The sequence below is a fragment of the Pseudorasbora parva genome, chromosome 23 (genome assembly GCF_024679245.1).
Source record: "Pseudorasbora parva isolate DD20220531a chromosome 23, ASM2467924v1, whole genome shotgun sequence".
NCBI lineage: Eukaryota > Metazoa > Chordata > Actinopteri > Cypriniformes > Gobionidae > Pseudorasbora > Pseudorasbora parva.
The window spans coordinates 18,284,971-18,307,721 of NC_090194.1; the positions used below are offsets into that span (position 1 = coordinate 18,284,971).

The window sequence follows — 22,751 nt, forward strand, 5'->3', positions numbered from 1 at the left end:
CAAGTTGGGCAGGCTGGTGCTAAACTATGTAGGACCCCTGCTGAAAAACCCAGGAATGCTGGTCAACATTGGTTTTGTATGCTGGGACCAGAATGGGATGCTGGTTGCTGTTTGAACTGATACACCAGCTCAGTTTTGCTTGAGAATAAGTAAGACTAGCTCTAACCAGCTTAAACCAGCAACATGGAATTCATGCTGGTTTATGCTGGATTTTTCAGCAGGGACGTTTGCCCTCCTAGTATAAAGTACTAATGACGAAACGCTGAATGATATCAGAACTTACCCAACACAATCACGACCGTTTTCAGCAAGCTCATCATAGTATCCCGGTTCCGCCGTTGACCTGAGCTGTGCCGTGACATCCTCATGGTTCGCTGACGTACATACATAAATATGTGGGCGTAAAGAACGACCATCACCACGAAGGTCACCAGGTTGAAGATGGCCCAGAAGCCCAAATAGGAGTTGCTGTAGAGGGGGGCCATGTTGGAGCAAGTATCTATGGCACAGATGCAGTTCCAGCCCACGCTAGGAATGGCGCCCATGATGATAGACATGGTCCAGATGATGACGATAACCACAACTACTCGTCGATTGCTCATGCGGGTGTGGAGCTGCATGCGGAACACAGTTATGTGGCGCTCAATGGCTATAGCTAACAAGTTAGCAACTGAGGCCGTTAGGCTTGTATCGATGAGGCCTTGGCGGAGCAACCACGTGCTGACTGTAAGCCTTCTCGTATTGGGTCCCGTGTTAAACATCAAGTAAAAATAGGCAAGTCCCGCAAAGAAGTCTGCAGCTGCTAGGTTAGCCATTAGATAGTAGATTGGAAAATGAAATCGACGGTTGATGTAGATGGCCACCATCACCAGCAGGTTAGCTAACATAATGAAAATACATACTGTAATCCCAAGTCCCATCACTAGCTTGCTTACGCCGTTCCATTCTTCGGCCAGATACTTCTGACTACGATTGTAAAAAAAGGCTATGGTTTCGTTGTAGTAGCATTGTCCTTGATCCATCCTGAAAGGTTATGTTTCTGAAAAATAAAATAAAAATAATAATCAAAAAAATGTCAGAGCTTCAGCATTATTTGAAATCTAATGAAAGGTCACATATGGCACAATGGTTTGCATAATTTATGAAATGTAATTTCACATTGATGAAATACACAGTAGACTTGCCACCCACATGCACTGAGGCCAATTGGTTTCTAGCCAAAAGCACAGTGATCATCATTCTGCAATAGAGTTTTGATGTATTATTTTTTTATTATATATATTTTTTTTTTGTGACAGTGCTGACAAGCATTTAAAATGCATGATACATCCACCAAAATTAACTGGTAATAAAACTCTCAACAGTGTGTAACAGTTCATTTAACTCAACAGCATGTCCAGAACCCAGTGAGATGTTTCACAAATCAGCTTTTTAGCATGCAGTTTCCATCTGGTCCCGTTTTATTAGCATGTCAACTCATAATGTTGACTAGGAAAGGCCGACTAAACACAGAGAGAGAGAGAAAAAAAAAAAGACAGCTTGCATAAACACACAAACAGGCTCAATGGAAGTCTGTCACATGGGATTCCAACTCTCAAAAATAACTATTAAACACATCAGCGCAGGACTGAATTGGTTGATTCTTCCTCCCCAAACACCCAGCACAGGAAATAGGCCTCATTTGTACAATGCAAGATAATTTACCCTTATTATGTGTAAGAAAGTAATCAGTGAAGTTCAGCAGGGTTCCATTATTTTCCAAGAGTCATTGTGGTAGCAGTATGTCTCAATATCCAAAGTTATTCAACCTTTAAAATTCAAATTCATTGTGCTATTAATGGTTTACTTTTGGGTAAATTTGTCATCATTTACCAAAACATTTGGGATAATCTACTACTGTTGCCATTTTCCCAGCAATTGCATACAGATAGGGAACACAGCTATTAATCGTCAAAAATCATGCAACATACTAACAAAGTATCATAATAGTGGTTCATATCAGTTGTGCATATTAAAAGGCTTTTAAAGACATATGATCATTGAATCAGACCTTGAGAACCTGGTCAGTGCAAGTTTTCTGAAGCCATACAAGTGACACTTTTTCAATAGGACAATTTCTTTTTAGCCATCACTAAAACTTTAAAACAGACATTTCTTTCAGCTCAGATGCCGCTATCTCAGGCTCAGCATGCTATCAATTGTTTAGAATTCAAATGCCAAGCGAGAGTGGATGACCTTTCCACAGTTATTGTGTACTTCTAAAGCTATCATCACCACACATTGGTCCATAGTTCTGGGAGACAGATCCTGTCATTGTGTGTCAATGCATTTTATCATATAGCCTCAGGCCTCTGATCTCACTAAACTAAAGGCAATGAACAAGAGCGGTCTGTGCACACATGTCTGTGAACTTCCTCTCTCTGCTGAAACTGTGGCTTTGAGCATTGCTTCAGCTCTGTTGTAGAACCTATCCTCAATGGATAACGACAGCGAGAAGGAAATTCCAGAAAGGCCTTGGCTGAGTGCATTTGATAACATTGTATCTTCATGGTTCTTCTGTATCTCCTGCTTAAAACAACAGTGCAAGACTAGCACTCAAGGAAACACATGAAAGTAAACACATTTTAAACAGTTTTTTTTTTTTGGAAATAAGTTACTCATTTGCCAGTTGATTCACCCAAATGAGCTTTTCTCAGAAATTTGTTTTCTACTTGAAATAATGCCATTTTGCAAGTTTTTTTTTCTTTTTCAAAATATATATATATTTTTTTTTGCATTGGTTTTTAATACCTCCAACACTGGATGACATGCAAACATATCCTCATTAGTGCATGTGTGGATCAGTCGAATGAGGTATCTGTGTAAATATATCTATGGTTGCTCCAGGATTTTTACCTTCTTCGAGGTAAGTAATGACACTGGGTAATACTAGATGAGATTCGTCTGATATGGAGGTAAAAAATAACAAATATTGTTCGGTTTCTTGCAGAAAACGATCGTTTTGTGTCTTAAGGCATCAACTGCAACAGGGTTTAATATGGATTTGTATGTCTATGTGTTTTTTTTTTACTCTCATAGAAATACACCCCATTGACATGAATTATACGAGCAACGGTTTGAGATAAAAATCTTCATTTTTGTTCTACTCAAGAAAAACACACCTACATATTGGAAGTCCTGGGGGTAGACAGATAACCATCAAAATGACACTTTCATTTTGGGGTGAACTATCCCTTTAAATGGCATCAAAAGCAAACATTTCTGTGCAATATAGATACTGTGCAGGGAAACTTTCTGAGAATGAGGTTAGGGAGCGAGCTACGGCACCACACTTGATTTATTTCAGTATTGGTCCCTTGCCTGAATGAAATTACAATACAGGCATTGTTCTGCACCCATCCTATCAAAAAAAAAAAAAAAAAAAAAAAAAAAAAAAAAAAAAAAAAAATTACAATGAAACTATTACAAAGAATAAATTGTTCACATTAGTCCATAGGCTCTGTGAGGCAATAATCCATTGTGATTCAGACCCAAATGTTGCTAATGTATGCCCATAATTATGCAGGCATCTGAAAGCTGTTAACAAGGAGGAAGAAGAATAAGGAATTCAGGTAAAGCGGTGGTGGATTCAAGTCATTACACGTTACAATTACACGTTATATTTAGTATATGTAGTAACTTGTAAAGACTTGAATCCACCACTGCTTTACCTGAGTTCCATATTTATCTTCCTCCTTGTTAACAGCTTTCAGATTAATTAAGCATAATTGCAATTAACTGAGCCTAAACCAAACCCTAACCCTAATCGTAACTATATAGTAAGTACATGTAGTTAACAATGTAATGTAACATACAATTAACATAACGTAACAACGTAACACAATGTGACGTAACGTAACAATGCAACAATTTAAAAATGTAACAATGTACTCTAATGTAATGTAACAAAACAACACAACATAATGTAACCAAGCTCTTGTTGTATTCCTCTTCCTCATTTGTGAGTTGCTTTGGACCACTGAAAAAAGTGTTACTGAGCAATCAGTACATTTCTGCCTTATCCACTTTAGACATTCTACTCACTGTAAGTAACTTTACAACTACATGTCAACTATCAGTCATTAGACTCTGCTTAATGCTTACTATCTGTTAACACTTTATATTGATGTTCCCCAACAGACATTCTACTGACTATAAGTAACTTTACAACTACGTCAAGTCATTCTACTAACCCAAACCCTAACACCTAACCTAACAGTATACTAAATAATATTCTAATGAGAGTTACTTATATAGTTAGTAGACTGTATAAAGTGGACCATCGAAATAAAGTGCAACCAAGTGTTCTATATGCTAAATGAATATATAAAATACTATAAAACCATCCGAATATATGCTGTGCATTTGTTAGACACCACATATATCCACAATAACTTTACCCAATTAAACACTTCAAATTTGGAAGGAAGTTTCCGTTTCAACATTACACGCATCACCCTAAAGCAAAACCTGTTCTCAACAACAAGTGCCATAGAATCTGTTTTGACACGTTCTCCTGCCGTGGACTTGAACCTCAGGTTTAACAGATGTGCTAACGGTATCTTTCCCCCAATGTCTCTAGCCCCTTTAGGTTCATACAAGCCTGCAAATATTTGGTTCAGAGTGTAAATAAGGGGCATACTGTAGGAGTGTCCCTATATAACATGATTCTATGCAAACAGAAATAAATAAATAAATAAATATATAAATAAAGTGCAATGTTGTTCTAAGCAACAAATGGTCATTCTTGAGTAAAAGTAAAAATACCTTCAATAAGCATAGCAAAGCATATAAGCATAGTAAAAGGTACTAATCCGGCAAATAAATCAAATTTATTTATTTAAAATATACCTAAGTATCAACCCAATCTCACAGCAAATTGTACATATTTTATGAGGTGGCTAGTTCGTACGAATATCTATGGGTGAGGTCGTACGAATTGGTGCGTTTTTGCTTAAAATCATACATATTTGTATGATTTCGTACGAATGACGGTAACCTCAAACCCCGCACCTAAACCTGCCCATCACTGCAGTATATAGACAAATCGTACAAATGAATGCGAGTGAGGTCGTATGAATTGGCCACCTCGTACAAATACGTGTGAATTGTTTGTGAGATGGAATTATTGTGTACAGCCCCAAGCAGGTTACACAATTATAGATGCACTGCATAGATTATACAAAAGCAGTACCAACTTTCTTTATTCTTGCTTATAACAATGAACGGGTTACAACCTGCTTAATTCCTTCAGAAGCATCAATCCATAAACACAACGTGTTTAAATTTGGGCTTCAGATCCCACAAAAAAAGATTTTACAGATCTCCAAACAATTTTTTTGTTCAGCTAAAGAAAGGGTTTAATGTTCTTGAACCACAAATGTGTTAAGTTTGAGTATGCTATGAAGTTCAGTTTGCTGAGATATGTGGGCAGTTTCACATTCTAGTATTCCTTGAGATGTTAGATGCTAGATGGACTTGAATCCTTCCTCTAAAACACAAGAGGTAATGAGAAAACATTACCTAGCTCACTTCTACCAACCAGCTGATGACACCTAAACCTAAATAGCCTAATGCTAAATAGCTATTTACATTACTACTATGTACTTAAAACTGATACGTTTTTTCTTTGAGTTGTCCGTGTACAGAGGACACATTGTCAAAACGATCTCCATTCACATGGATTCACAAAAACAACCAACTCTGTATTCTGCTGCTTGGCAAATAGATGCAGATGAAACACTATAGACTGAACATGTAACAGATTTGCGTTTTTATCGGTAACTCAGAGACCATTTTCAAAAGTTTGAATTTTCAGGCACCCAAAACTTTGTTGTCGTGTAAACGAATAGCCAAAATACATACAAGTTTTTAGTTTAAAACGGTGTCGTGTGAACAGCCACTAAAGCCCCTTTCACACTGCGATTCCGGCAAATACACGGATAATGCGACCCGGCATTTGTTCCCGGGCCGCTAGTTTTGGTCCATTCACACTGCCAGCGAAATACCGTAATATGTGCGCTTTCACACACAACCCGTAATGGTCCCGGATCGAGTTGACACGTGACATCCGGATGTGACGTTTAATGGCGAGCGATCTCAGCTTCAGCGTGGATAGTAAGGAGCTCCGTGGTCTCGACTTGTGTCCAGTTTGCGCACATTTCTGCTTGTTTAATTTTAATTTCTTTTGTATACGAACACTCTCTGCGTTTAAAACAAAGACTAGCTCTTCTGGCACTGCAGGGTAGTATTATTGAAGAAACAAGCTCTAGGAGTCGCACGATAACTACGTACACGCTGCGGCATTAGTTTTGGCTTTTGTTCACAACAGTGCTCGTCCCGGATCGAACCGCGCAATGTTACTAGGTCCCCGACCCGGGTTCAATTCGGTAATCAATTCCCGGGACGTGGTTGGTTTCACACAGAAGGCGACCCGGCAATGTTCCAGGAATATTGCGGGTCCGACGTGCAGTGTGAAAGGGGCTTAAGTTAAACAGCACTAGGTAACTTTTCAATGTTCATAATATAGTTTCAAGACTCTTGTGATGATACATCTACTTATAATAGGTTGAATGACACGTCTGCCATAGCCTGACGGGGTCGTATTGTTTTTAATTGTACTTTTAAACTTCGGGTTTCGGGTAGTAACCCCAGAACAAAAAGAACTACAAAATTCAACTGCTTTACGGCATATACGTCACTTCCACCACCACCCCCACTTCCTTACATTCGGAAGTGTGAGCCCAACTATAATTTGTTTGTTGGATGTTATAGTCATGTCCGAAGCAGCACAGAAAAATAAGAAAGCAAAGGTTTTGTTGAAGGAAAGCTATAAGAGGAAACAAAAAAAGTGATCAGATTAAAGGCAGGACGAGGATCAACATTGGACCAGCGTTTGCTCGCTGGCGTGAGCTGAAGGAAGCGTGCCTGACCGATGCTGACTGGGCTGTCTTGCTTGTTTTGGTTATTACCTACCACTCAAACATTGCATTGAAGTATCATCGATTCTGTAAAACAGTAACCAATAGACTAGGCTACTATAATGATGCTGGCTTGTAAACATGAACATCACGATCATTTGCCGTTTGAAAAAATAAAACCCATAAAATGCTGAAACATATGCCACTGTACCTGGGATGAAGACATTTCACACGCGACGCAAGCAAAACAACTACATGTGAACAGTGTTCAGGGTAACTGTTAGTGATGCACGGGTCGGCTTTTTTTCCAACCCGTGGGTCCCGCTTTTATGAAATTATTTGGCCCGGCCCGCACCACTGCATATATTTTTACAACCCGCACCGCACCTGCGACCATTAAATAAACATACAGGGTCCGCGGGTTATGAGACGACCCGCTCATCAATAGTTCAGGGCTATCATGGCTGTCATATCAACAAATGCACGGGCGCATCCGCTGATGTAGGATGACAGAGTTTACGACTGTAGTAGAGTTTTTTCCCAACTGTAGGGGGCCCCCGAGAGCAAAAGTTACCTAGTGCTGCTTTAATAGTACCCTAACAAAATGAAAGCAGAAGTAAGCAAAACCAGAAAATGGTCAAACTGCTAAAAAGCAAAGTGACACTTTTCCGTGGCAATTGCTACATCCTCAGGTGCTCTTCACGACATATTGACTCATCATATTGGTGCCATCAAAAAACGAGTAGAGAGCCACCATTCGTGTGTCTTCTATTATGGTGGAAGGAAAGAGCTGCTTTAACTACTGCCTCTAACTCCATTTCTGATCCTATTTCTGAAACCTGATTGTTCAGCTGTGGCAGCATGGTGATTGGAGTGCACTCAGCTAAAAGTGTATTATGTAACTATATATAAAAACACAATGTCATCAACTCATCTTGGAACCCAGTGAAAGGAAATAGTTTGACCTAGACTGACTGATCACGCTTCTATGGAAACCAGTCACAAACAGGGACACAGGTTAAAGCATGTAACCAAATAAAGGAAACACAAATGCACAAGCGCATAGCAAGGAATTTGGAATGGTACTCTGTTACCCCTTTTCCATCAAGGCAGTGCTGGTGCTAGTTCGGGGCCAGAGCCCAGAGCCTAGTTTCAAATCGGTTCTTTGTATTTCCACACCCAAAGCACCAGCTCCGAGCCAGGAAAAAATGTTCTTAAGTTGCACCAAAACATTGCTGGGCTAGAATTAAGAACCGATTACGTGAGGCGCTGGGGGCGGTGTCAACAAGATGAACACAAACTTGAGATCCACCATTTTTTAAATAGCAGCTAATGGAGCTAAAAGCTGCTGCTTGTTTGGATTCACTGTCTATACAAATTACTGCAAACTGCATGAATGCGTTGGATTCGCTGTGTGTTGATGCAGATGAGTTACGATGTCGTAAAGCCATGTGAATCATTAGTGACGCAACATTAGCCATTGTTGATGGAAGGCTTGTTCAAGATGCATCGGCGCTGTGCTGACCAATTGCCGTATGACAGGTCCAGCGAGAGCATATGACTCCTTATGCTTTTGATTCACTCATGCGTTTTTGTTTTTTTTTTTGATCAAAAGCGGGTCGGTCAGCGCAGCGTCGATGCATTAGAAAATGCCTGGTGTGTGTGTGTGTTTGTGTTTCCCGCTGCCTCGCTAGTATTGCTCAGAAAGATGAGACGTATACAGTGATGTAAGACCTGGCTCTGTTGTGGTTCTCAGCATGTGGCAAAACAAATGGTTCTTCAGTCGAACCAACTACGGACTGGCACTAGCACTGGCTCTGAACTAGCACCCAGTTCATTCTGGTGGAAAAGGGGTGTGTGTTTCGACTGTAGGAACTGGGGTCTCAATGAAGTTCCGGGTAAAAATGTCCCCTCAAATCGTCTTTACTCGCGAGGTACTACCTTTTTAAGTTCAGGGACTTTCAGGGGTGGGACTTGGGCGCTGAACATGCTGATTGGTTGAGTTAACGCTGCATTTTGATTGTCTCACTCCACGCAACATTTCATTTCAACCACCATTTTTAAAAGTCTGTGGCAGTAAGCCTTGTTTGCTATTCGAATAAACTATGAAGTTTAAAAATATGACTGATGGACCGATGGACTGATGGAGCTTGTATGCGGAGGATGAAATCCAGAGGGAACTAAACATGTTACAAGCAGTCCTACGTCACCGGATTAATCCTTATTGTACCTGAAAGATTAAACTGAAATATAAAAGATGAGTAACGCTATGCATTTTGCCACCTTTCCTGTGTTGCCATTACCAAGAAACAGGTGATGCAAACACTTTGCGTTTCGGACCAACATAATGTAATGTGAACACAATCCTGCAAGGGGAGAGGGGAGCAATCGAACTTGGGTTTGGACCAGGCAATCAAACCAAGTGTCAATCAAACAAGGCAATCAAACAAAGTGTAAAAGCACCCAAAGATACACTGTTCAACAAATGTATAACATTAAATAAATAACGAGAACCACTGTCAGTACAACTAACCTTAAAGGTGGAATAAGTGCTTTCCGATCTTGATATTTAAAATCAACAAAACAAAACACACCCCTACCCCAAAAAGTTCTACCCCCCCACACATATATACGCAAAGCAGGCAACGACTATGGCGAAATATGCTGTGCCAGCTGGCCGAGGGTATGATATCGTCAACATGATCACATGGTAATGCGTATAAATAGTACAAGTGTGAAATCTCGTGGAATGGATATGCCAAAATGAATTTTGGCGTGCATACACTACGCAGTTTTTCGTGTGCATATGATACACACTTTATGGCATGCATATGACATGCTCTTGGGTAGGTTGGGGGGTGGTGGGGTGTTTGGTTTGTATGTATAATACGCCATAAAGTGCGTATCATATGCATGCAAAAAAACATGTATACATTCCACAAGATTGCACACAGGTACTATTTATACGAATTTTCGTGAGATTGGGCTCGAAATCTTAAATAAGTGAATGCAATGTCTGTTACTACGGTCCAGGTCGAATATCCAATGAAAAGTAATTCCTTCCATATCCAAAAACACAAGTCTCATGAAAAACTCGATAGACCGAGCACACCAGTCCAACAAAAGAATTACAATTGTGATTAGAGAGTTACATCGATCACTAAAAGAGGAACCACAGGGAATAAACATATGTTAGGAGTTTATGATCATACTTTTTGGACACACTGCAAGCTGACACTTGAAACAGACATCAGATGAAAGCGATGGTTTATAGTACATGGAAACTAATTGGTCTATATCATAACTGAAGCGAACGGCGATAGTATTGCAAATGAACAAACAAGCGAACATGACAGAGCATATTCAAGCAAAAGCATTAGTTCTGTGAAACAAAACCAATGTTACTCGCCTATGGAGAAGAAATAAAGCAAACTCGGCATCCAATTGCAGGTCTTAGCGCTCCTTGAGTTCTCCCCAGCGCTGGAAGCTAATACTTCTTGCCTGATCGCAAGCCTTCTTTTGTTGCATAGACATTTTCCACGTTTTTTATCTGCCATCTCTGTCTTTCCGTCATCACTCGGCTGATGTCTGTCCTGTGTGCTGTGTCTTTTGAACAAGAAGTGCACTGAGCACTCTTCTCCCTGCCATTAGTAAACACGCCCCTTACTGCTGATTGGCTACAAGATTTTTTTGGTACTCGATCCGAGACACTTTTATTAAAGCATTTTTGAAATAACACTTACCCCACCTTTAAAGGTGCACTATGCAACTTTCCGTCCACTAGAGGGGGCCTATTCAAAACAAATGCGTAGTTTGATGATGCAAAGTTTGAGCTCAGCATCTTGGGACATGTGGTCTTCACATCACAGCTGGTGGAAAATAGGACTCGGACCGGGACTTTTATTATGAAGGGATGGGACACATTCGCCGGGCGCCTGCACTGATCCGCTCTTCCGGTTATGATTATGAGGTAATGGAGCTCTGTTTATCATATTAAAATCATTTTAAACACACTTAAATGTATCTATGACGTTACTCTGTGCGTTCACTTGTTCACACATGAGTAAAGCGCTCCTGCCAAGTAAAACCCAAAACCAAGGGTAGCGCAGATATGATGCAATTGACAGGCGACTCCCTCAAACGCAATGCTGAAACGTCCCGGTCCTTAGTTAAAATAGCAATTTTCACACAATTTACAAATAGTTTTAAAAACATTTGGGATATTGTACTCAACTGAACAACATATATAACACCGGCCTAGTGGTTTTTGGATATTTTACAGCAAAAATACTACATAGTGCACCTTTAACATACACTGTCAAAGAAATATCTGGTTTCCAATTGAAAATTTTCTAGTGACTGATTACATCTAAATTTTTCAGTTGGCCAAACTGAATTTCTGTGAATTGATCCAAATTTATTCACAGAAATCAAATTTGGCCAACTGAAAAATGTAGATGTGATCAGTCACTAGAAAATGTTCAATTGGAGACCTGGGCCCGTATTTATCAAACATCTTAGAATTACTCACAAGAACACTGCTAAGAATTGACTTAAGAGTAATAAAATTCTTGGCTCAAAGCTGCGCTTAAAAGTTAGTTATCAAGCGTCCCAATCATACTTTAAGTAAAGTGTAGGACAAAATCTTAAGTGCTAGTCTTAGAGTGGATTTACGACACTTTGCTGTGCCACAAATGGAATTTTGGATGATGCCATAGGTATGAACCAATCACTGAATAGATGTCCTTATTTAAGAATATAAAGATAAATTCACACTGAATGGTGAAATTCCTAAGAGGAGTTTAAATTCTATACACATTTGACAATAAAGAGTTTTCAAGAGAATACATTATAATATACACATTTTAAATGAAAGATAAACATGTTTTCATCCATGTAATTTTTTTTTTTAACTGGTGTGCTGTTAAATTATATATATATATATATATATATATATATATATATATATATATATATATATATATATATATATATATATATATATATATATATATATATATATATATATATATTTTTTTTTTTTTACAGTGTAAACTATTATAATAAAACTATCCAAGACAAGGAAAACAAAAACAAAACAAAAACACACTCAGACGTTTTCAGTTATTCAAACTAATTTCACAAATTATTTAAACACCTGATAAAGTCCTTGCTATCTTCTTTATAATAGCGGTAATTTTTTGGAATGCTGACATGCAAGTCAACCGTTTATAGTGTGATATCACACAATTCAATCATAAAATCCGGGATTGAATTTTTAATTTTTTGAAAAAACAATTTTCAAACATAAAAAGTTCAAGAAATTGTGTCATTTCTTGAGAAAGCCGAGATGATGAAATCTACGTTTGGCTGTTCATGGTTCAGTCATTTTAAGATCTGGGTATGAAATCAACCTTAAAGTTATTTAGCTGTGGCATTATTTAGCTGTGGCATTATCTCCCTGAATTATGAGAATGTCATGGCAGAGCAGTGTTTGCATCTGAATAGGAACCACCTGGTCCTACAAAGTGGTCTCATATTCCTTGGAAGCACAACCTTGAAAAAACAATCATCAGACATAATTACTCCCACAAGATGGCTGCCCAAATCATTATGAAACACAATGTTTAACATTTGGCAAACTCACTTGGATGAAGGTAATGGGATAAAATATAGTTTCTATTTTCCCCCATCGCTCAGGGGTCGTTTTTTTTTTTTTTTTTTTTTTGTGCTCCTTAATCCAGATTATCCTTCATGGTGCCTGGTTTTTCGCTAGGGCTTCCAAATGGCAGACCTCTGACATAATATTGCTCAGAGTGGGTCACAGGGGTTCAATTTTGTGGTAAGTTTTGAGGTTATACTTTTGCGGCATTCACAGCCAATACTGTAGAGTATCCATCTGTCTCTATTAAAGCTATGGTTCATCCAGAATTGAAAATTCAGTCATTAATTCTAAACTCATATGTCTTTCTTCCTTCATAGAATGAAATAGAATATCAAAATGCCCTGACTACTCTTAAAAATCAAAATGAAAATGAAATGGATGTTCAGTAATATTTTTGATTATTTCTTATTTTATTTTAGGTTTTTGTTTTATTTTGTTTAATTTGTAGTATTTTTTTGTGCTTTTGTCATTAGTGTCTATTTATGTTTAATTTTATTTTTATATCTAGTAATGTATCATTTAATTCCGTTGTCAAAGCAACTTTTCAAATTGAAGCTTTAGTTAATTTTAGTTTTTAAAACTTTATTTTATGGTAATTATGGTACATTTTTGTAACTACATGGGTTAAGGTTAGGTTTAGGGTTAGTATCAAGTTATAACCTAGTTATTATAATTGCTATAATAAGTACATAACATGTAAATGTGGAACAGGACTGTAAAGTAAAGTGCTACCAATTTTTAGTAAATGATAACCCTGTGATGAATATCAATGCTTTCATGCTCCAAAAATTAGAAAAAGTAGCATAACAATATCATAGAATAAGTTAATATGATATGTATGCTGTATTCCAAGTCATACAAAGCCATATAATGGATTTGCATGAGGAACATACCAAATATGAGATGGTCAAGATCCATTACACCAGGTTTACTTTAACCACACATCAATGGTTATCACCCGACATCATTGGCATAATCTAGTGTCACCATAAGCAGACCTGGTGTCAGTGCATGTTGACCATTCAAGAACGGAGTGAACATTCTTCAAAATTTCTCCTTTGGGTTAAAAAGAAGTCACGTCGAACAACGGGAGGTTAAATATATGTATTCTTAAGATTTAAAATCAGGTTTTTCTTAACAAATCTAGTGAAGCAGGGAGCTGCAATTCTGTCAGAGTTTGCTTTGAACTGCGAGTTTTCATTTTCATTTTGCACATACAGCTAATTGGCAGTCAACTTAGTGATTCATCTCTGCAGCTGCATTTGTTATTCTATGTAGTTACTTTTAGCTCTTATGACATGGTTCTGTTATTTTAAACACCCTTATATGTCAAAATTGTTTACTCTTAAGTATATTAAAGGGTTAGTTCACCCCAAAATGAAATTTCTTTCATTAATGACTCACCCCAATGTCGTTCCACACCCGTAAGACCTCTGTTCATCCCCGGAACACAGTTTAAGATATTTTAGAATTAGTCTGAGGGCTTTCTGTCTTTTGAATGTAAGTGTATGCCCACTTGTGGTCCATGTCCAGAAGGTAATGAAAATATCATCAAAGTAGTCAGTTGGCTAGTTAAACTCTTTTGAAGCGTCGACAATACATTTTGGTCCAAAAATAAAAAAATACGACTTAATTCATCATCGTCTTCTCTTCCGCGTTTGTTTTCAAACCTCAAATAAAGATTCAAATGGTCGTGAATCAGCAGATTGATTCGTATCACCTATGTCACAAGATTTCAGCAGTTTGCCAATTTGATTCATGATTCATGACCGTTTAAATCTTTATTTGAGGAACACGGAAGAGAAGACAATTCTGAATAAAGTCGTAATTTTTTTTAAATTTTTGGACCAAAATGTATTGTCGACGCTTCAAAAGAGTCTAACTAACCAACTGATGTCACATATGGACTACTTTGATAATGTTTTCATTACCTTCTGGACGTGGACTGCAAGTGGGCATACATTTACATTCAAAGGACAGAAAGCCATCGGACTATTAGGACTATATTTAGCAATAAAATAGGACTAAATCTAAAATATCTATGTTCTATGTTCAGAGGATGAACGGGTGTGGAACGACATTGGGGTGAGTCATTAATGAAATAAATTTCCTTTTTGGGTGAACTAACCCTTTAAAAGTAGGGTAAAACATAGGGTTGCCACCCGTCCCGTGAAATACAGAATCGTCCCGTATTATCAGGAAAAATGACGTGTCCCGTATCAAAGCAATACGGGACGCGATTTGTCCCGTATTTTACATAGGTCCACCCGCATTGTGTGAAGACACGTCCTATTCTGCCCCTAGTTGGGTCGCTGCCGTCGTTGGTTTGTTTGATTGGTTTGTTTGATTGGTTTGTTTCAAGTTCACGGGCCGTGAATCACGGCCAATCAGAGTCAGAAGAGGAGGGGACCCCGCCTCGCCGGTTCTTTTCTATATGGGCAGAATCCATTTGAAACGATGGCGGAGGCAGGTCCAAATACCCGATATCAAAATAATTTTTTGATTGATAACGTTAGATTTCATATGCTGCCTATTAAGAAATAATGTTAATAATGTAGGCTACATTGATGTTATGGTTTGATTTGTTTATTAAGGTTAAGTTGTACAGTCAGACACAAGCATTACTTTAATAAGAGATACGATGTATATATATATGATTTCAATAGCACTTATCCTATTATAATGTCCATTGGTATCAATCTTAATATATATACAAATTATGAAAACATGTTTTAAGTTATGATATACGACCACTGCCCTGGCACACCATCAAGACTGCGGTCATCGTGGCCCCAAGGGGTGTGGCCACCGCTGTGGCAGGCATCCCTTATTTTTCTGTATTGAAGGTGGCAACCCTAGTAAAACATATACACAACTACTTTAGTAAATATAAACAATTACTTTAGACCTTGCTACTTACACCTTAACTTAAACTTACAACTCAACCACAATTCAACTAACTTGGCTTACCACACAACTTTAAGAGACAAGACTTCCTGTGTAATTCACAGTATTTTAAAAAAACCCAGCTTGATCTTATCAGGGTTGTCAACTCTCATGTGGTTCATGGAGCTCTCAAACAAACCAGCGCTGTATCGATACATTTGAATGGCTTAGGTGGATAGACAAAAGCTTCACTATGCAGGTTTTTGTTTGCCTGGCTATCACCAGACCAAGCTCAATTTAAGATTGAACATTGGTCTGGGGAGTCGGCTCTGTATTTTCTACAGCACAAGAGGCATGATAAGCAAGCATTATTCAAATGTCTCTGTATGCAATTGGATAGTCCTTCAACCAATCAGACCACAAGAGGCGTGTTCAACAGGCAATGACCCTTCTTTATCCATCATCATGTTAAACCCGCCAATAGCGCTCCAGGTGGATAAGCCAGTCTGTGATTGGTTCCTGCAAAAGTGTAACAGAAGCAGTAGAAATGAATGTACGGGTTTCCAGACTGAGTTGCAGGGCGAAATCAAATCGCCGGCAGATCAGGCTGGGTTTACCCAATCTAGGTTTTTGCTGTATTTTTTTTGTAAACGGTACAGCATACTGTGCATCGATTATTACATCAACCACATTTACAGTATCATTTTATTATGGAGAGTGATGGAGATTTCTTGTATTTAGCCCTGTTGCTTACTAATTGGTCACGCTTATACTCATTAGTGGTCAAATGTGATCATACTATTTCCAATTAAATAAATGTTCTATATTTAATATCAGTAATATTATTGAATATTTTGAGGAGATATTTTGGTACTAAATACTATTTGTGCAATAATTATGGTCCATTAATGACCACTTAAAATATTTGTCTTCTAATATTTGTATTTATCCTCTTACACTCAGGGCCATTTTTTGGGATTTCCGCCTGGGTTTGGCCTACCCAAATTGAAAAGCTTCCCATTCACACATACAGTGGTGTAGGTTCAAAATGTTGGTGTCATTTTACAGGAAACCCTTTGAAGTTACACAAAACACTGCTAAAAGGGATAAACATGTAAGTATATGTTGTCTAAGCTGTAATAACCCCCCCAAAAAGTAGACGCTTTTTGATTTTTCTTTTCATAAATTCATTTTTGAAAGTGTGTAACTCAGGCCCTGTGTGCTCTAGGAACCTGCAGACACATTGGGCTGTTTCCACTAAATTACAGAAAATAGTGGAAAAAAGAATTGTCTGTGTCATGTTGTATGCCAGATTTACTCAAATGGGTCTGAAGGGATGACCCCCCTTTTTGCCCCTTTTTTCCCCCTTTTTTCCCCTCCCCCGACCCTGCTACCCCCTTCCACCACCCCCTTCCACCACCATAAACAGTGATATAAATGCAATATTCCAGTGTCATTAAATTAATTATACATGCTGGAAGCAGCCCATAGTGTCTGCAGGGTCCTAGAGCACACAGGGCCTGAGTTACACACTTTCAAAAATTAATTTATATTAAAAAAAATCAAAAAGCGCCTAATTTTTTGGGGGGGTTATAACATCTTAAACAACATCTACTTACATGTTTATCACTTTTAGCAGTGTTTTATATAACTTTAAAGGGTTTCCTGTAAAATGACACCAACATTTTGAACCTAGACCACTGTATGTGTGTGGGAGGCTTTTCAATTTGGGTAGGCCAAATCCAGGCAGAAATGACATCAGAGTAATTTAGTGTAAATACATTACTGTGTGTAAAACAAATGCCAAAGTGATGCATATCTCCAGAAAGTAGAGACTCTAAGCTTTCAAATGGTACAACATATGACATCATAGTTCCTCCACAGACATTTAAAATGGAAAGTAAATATATGACGATGTAATTTCCGACCCTGTACAGGGTCCTCAGAGTTTAAGTGGATATTACAATTAGTGTAGTATTTAAGGTTAAAATAGAGAATTCCAATGCAAAGAGGCAAATTAGAGTCCTTTTGTGGCTGGAAAAACAATTTGATCTGTAATGACATTATCCACTAGGTGCATGTATGGTCCTTTAATACATGTAGGCCTATCTAGTCTAGTTGCTCAAAAGTATTGCAGATTACTGCTTATGTATTTTTAGGTTTAGCATTTGAATAAATATGTAGACACGATCAAAATGATCTAGATATTTATGTAAGCACACAGAAGTGAATATTAATGAAAGTAAGCAAATATAATTTAACACAAGAAAAGTTTAAAATTGTGCTAAAAAGGCAAACTTATTTTTCCTTATATTAATAGTAGGCAATATACATATGAATGTATACTAAATCAAGATCGAAATTGCAAATCTCACTCCAACCCAAACTTAAAAGTTGACAATCCTGGTCTTATTAAGCTGGCATCAATTATAACTAAGTGTATTACAACATGCTAACTAGAAGGAACAATTATAGCCTTGACTTTTGAAGCTTTAAGAGGGTTATGTGATCTTATGAACTTAATGTGTTGTTTTAGAAATGATCTAAATGGAGTATTCACTGACATCAAAGTAAGAAAACTTTAGGAAGAAGCCAAAAGGTGATTGAATGCACTCTTCTGAACTATTAAACTCAAGTTTCCCCAGAAGACATAAGGCTGTTTGTGTGCGTCGCAGTTGTGTATGGGTGTGTCTTGGATTCAAATGCGTTGCACACTCCACACTGTTTATATTAAATCTTTATATGGCAAGTGAGACAAGACACACATTTTAATACAAACAAATAACTTGCAACTTTTTAAAATACAAATTATACTGATTAGTGTGTGACTTTCATAAATCAAGAGCAGGTTAAATTTTCTGAAAAAGGTAGATTTTGAATATTAAATCATTATTAGGACAGTTAGTTGTTTTCTTATTATTATTATTCATATAAAAGGCAATTATGTTCATAAAACATTATAATGTCCTTTCATATAATTATCTACCACAATTTGGACAAGTCTAATATTTTTTACTGTACTGAAATATATAATTTTAATATTCATTATTTATGTATAACTACAAGTAAAAGAATGTTCCATTTTATTCCAACATTTAATCTGATTAATATTAAACCAGAGAAATATATATATATATATATATATATATATATATATATATATATATATATATATATATATATATATATATATATATTTTCATGAGTTGAAGTTGAAAATTAATATTACAGTTAATTTGTTACTGTATTGATTTTAAATATATCATGCATTTTACTGTTTTAAATTCCCATGCAGATTTTTTTAATGACTGTATTACAGAAATGCTTTACTTGAATATGGTTTTTAAAAAAGAAAACAAAAGAAAATAAATATATTTTTTTTTAAAATCAGAACAGAGTTTGGGAGGAAACATGCCCATTTAGCTCCAAAAGCGCCCTTTACACCTACATTTTGGTGTATACGGTCAACACGATCTCATGGTCATGCGTATAAATGGTACGAGTTTGCAATCTCGTGGAATGGATACGCTAAAATGAGTTGCGCCGTGCGTATGGTACGCGTTTTTTCGCGTGCATATGATACGCACTTTATGGCGTGCATATGACATGCTCTTGGGGTGGTTTAGGGTGGTGGGGTGGGGGGTTCGTATGTATAATACGCCAGAAAATGCGTATCATACACACGCCAAAACTCATTTTGGCGTATACATTCCACGAGATTGCAAACTCGTGCTATTTATACGCATTTTCGTGAGATCCGGCTCATACGGTATAAAACACCCCATGTATTGTGTGTGTGTGTGTGTGTGTGTGTGTGAGACCTGGTAATCCCTACGTTATGGGGACAAAATGTCCCCACAAAGATGGCAATATCCGAAATCCTTGTCCTTGTGGGGACATTTTTAGGTCCCCATGAGGAAAACATCTTATAAATCACACAGAAGGAGTTTTTTGGAGAAAGTAAAAATGCAGAATGTTTCCTGTGATGGGTAGGTTTAGGGGCAGGGGCAGTGTAAGGGGATAGGATGTACAGTTTGTACAGTATGAAATCTATTACGCCTATGGAAAGTCCCCATAAAACATGGAAACACGACGTGTGTGTGTGTGTGTGTGTGTGTGTGTGTGTGTGTGTGTGTGTTGTTACACCCTACAAGTAAGCAAGTCATCACAAAGTTACATCAGCCTATACCACAATTCATATTGTGAGCTTTACTTTGAAGTTAACCAGACGGGAGCCATAAACTCCAGTAAGGACATCAAATAATCTAAATATAACATCTTGATACCAACCCCACAACAAATCATTATCCTATGAAGATAATACACAATTTAGAAATCAATAAACCTCCTAGTTGAGCTAAACCGTTTTGACAACTGCAACTTCTCACGATCAAAGCAATAAACCACATACCTCAAAAGATCACATATATCAAAATAGCATGTCTTATTTATACTACCGTATGGGTGGCCATTAAAATAGCACACAATAGAGCACAACATCCAACCACAACCTGTCACGGGACCTCCCAGCCATGCCCATCCGACCCATTTATTTAGAGAGCACCATTGCACCTAATTGAAGGCCACAGAACACATTTTAGAGTTTGATATCTCCCTTCAGCAGCTCTGACACACAGCAGGAAGGGCAGTAACCAGCACTGGCATCCCAGCTCTGATCGGCTCCACAGCTGCACCCAGTCCTGACCTGGGAGGTGATGGAGTACCATGTGTGTTTTTTGTAAAAGGGAGGCTTTCCTGTCTCTGTCTAGCTTACATCAGACCAACCACTGGATATATTAAAAACTTGGCACTACATATGTTAAGTCTCCCGATCTTAAAAGAGCACAATGCATGATTAAAAGTACTGTATTTTTATTTCCATGCCTCAAGTATTGTACTCTATAAATGTGAGGGCCATGTTGAATGTATTCAGCGGACACAGAGTTCAAACAAACACACTGTAAACCCTAACGCTCAAAATATAATTTATTTGTTTGAGTTGGGCAACTATTTAGAACTTTTATTTTGAGTTCACAAAACTGACACATTTTAAGTAATCTAAATTGTTTCATCATTTTGAGTTCTATGAACTTCTTTCTTTTAATTTAGACAAACTTAAATGTACCTTAAACCGGGCTACTTCCCAGCATGCTTTGCCAGGACATTCGAAAGGGAGAGTGTTTAATTGCTATACTAATTTAGAAACGTTTCTGTTATGTGAGTTTTTCGGGAAACCATCATGGTGAAGAGTGGAGCATGAGCTGACTAAGCAAAAAATTGCTTTGAGAACAAAAAAGTGAGAATAAAAAAAATATTTAAATTGAGATTACATGATTATTTTAAGTTAAATGTATGGATTAATGTATTTTAAATACTCTCATCTTAAACATTTTAAGTTCTGCTTACTTAAAATTTCCTAACTTAAACAAACTTGATGTAACTGAATTTTTTTTTTTGTGTTTTTTTTTTTGTCGACTTGTTTGGGTTTACAGTGCAGTCAGAAGTTTGAGATACACCTTGCTGCACATTGTAAACCCGAATAAGTTGACAAAACTCAAAATTTGCAGTAATCAGTTACATTAAGTTAAGAAAATTGGGTAAGCCAATTAATTAATTTAACTTAAAATGATCACGTTATCTCAACTTATATATTTTTAGTAGAGGAGACTTAACTAGCTAAATCAGAACATGCTAAAATCTTAGTCCAGTTTAAGTCAAATTTAACTTTATTAAATGAAAATAAACATGTTCATAAAACTCAAAACTACTAATGTGCCAGTTTTGTAAACTCAAAAAAAAAAAAAGTTTTTATAAAGTTCACTGTTTGAATTGCCTAATAAATCAAATTTAAAATCATCAGGCAGCTCAACTGTGGTTTTACTTGTAATCTTACTACAACTACTTAACTGTGTGACCACATCATGACTCAGGGTAATGAAATGAAAATAAATGAAGTACTTGACATGATTTTCAGTTTTCAGATCGGGACTAACTGTAACATACTAAAGCCAGTACTTTAAACCGCATCAAATGGCTTGTATGTGGTATAATATGGTGATTGACCTGCATGAGTCCTTTCTGATTTGGCATACGTTATTCCAAGGCGTGTTTTTTTGAGAGCTGGCCAGAAGGGTCAGGAATGTTTGACTGCTATCAATCTAAATTTACAACAAACCAGAACTGGTTGTTAGACCAGTACCTACACACAACCCAGTATGAACAAATTCCCCTTTTGTTAGGTACATGTTATCTTTTTGTGAGTGTTTAGTCTGTGTGGAAGTGAGGGGGAGGTATGGGACAAACGCTGAAGTTTGACACCTTTGGGGGATAGGGTGGCACCTATTCACACACCTAAAATGCAAAAATGCAAAAAAAGAAATAAAAAAAGAAAGGAAAAAAAATATTTGTAAAGGGTATTTTATGCCTCGCTAAACTAATATGAGAAAGCAGGCATTATTTAGAGGGTAAAAATAAAATTGTCTTTTCTTTTTCTTTTTTTCAGTTCCTCAGCCTCTTCTTTCGGGCACTGCCACGCGTAACCATCTCTGAGATCCGAAATTTGCTGATCTTACTTATGCATACTTGCTTAGCAAACATTAACGTTAAACAAACCTTCTGTATCATTTTCATATATTAAACCTTGACATTAAATACTTACTTGCAGTAGTGAAAGTGAACTCCAAGTTATTCCAAAACTGAAAGGTAACTCCTTAACAAACAAACAAACAACAAAAAGCTCCAAAAACACGCGCGCGTCTGTTTAAGAGAGATGGCTCGATTGTTGTTCAGCGCGGTTTAGTCCACGGCTGTTTGTGAATATTCATTTTATTTCCTCGCAGTTGCGCGCATATAAGGCATGTGAGCTGGGATAATTCACCTCTGTCCCGTTACCCGGAGAACAACTGCCGCACTGAGACTCAGCAGCAACACTCTCATACAGCAGACAGACAGAGAGAGAGAGAGAGAGAGAGAGAGAGAGAGAGAGAGAGAGAGAGAGAGAGAGAGAGAGAGAGAGAGAGAGAGAGAGAGAGAGAGAGAGGTGAGAGTGACGTCACGTCACACACAGACCCGCAAATGCAAACACTCACTGTAGGCGCGCTAGCGTGGTGCGTATAATTGAAAGCACATTTTCAGCTCACTCAGTAAATTTTATAATCTGTGAGTGAACTACCTTTCTAACAGTGTATGTGCTTGTGATTCATGATGATAACTTTTTAAAACTGTTTAATTAGCCTGTTGTG

The 22,751-nt window shown here is 37.5% G+C and overlaps 1 protein-coding gene across 1 annotated transcript in view; it reads right to left on the minus strand.

Annotated features, from left to right (window-relative positions):
* Nucleotides 1-22,430, minus strand: part of lpar1 (lysophosphatidic acid receptor 1) — a 42,421-nt gene extending 19,991 nt beyond the window's left edge. Inside the window, exons 1-2 of the mRNA XM_067433575.1 lie at nt 22,169-22,430; nt 284-1,039 (exon numbers count right to left, since the gene is read on the minus strand). Coding sequence (XP_067289676.1) covers nt 284-1,022 — 739 coding nt within the window. The 5' untranslated portion in view covers nt 1,023-1,039; nt 22,169-22,430. The remainder of the gene's footprint in view (nt 1-283; nt 1,040-22,168) is intronic.
* Between the last annotated feature and the right edge of the window lie 321 nt (nt 22,431-22,751).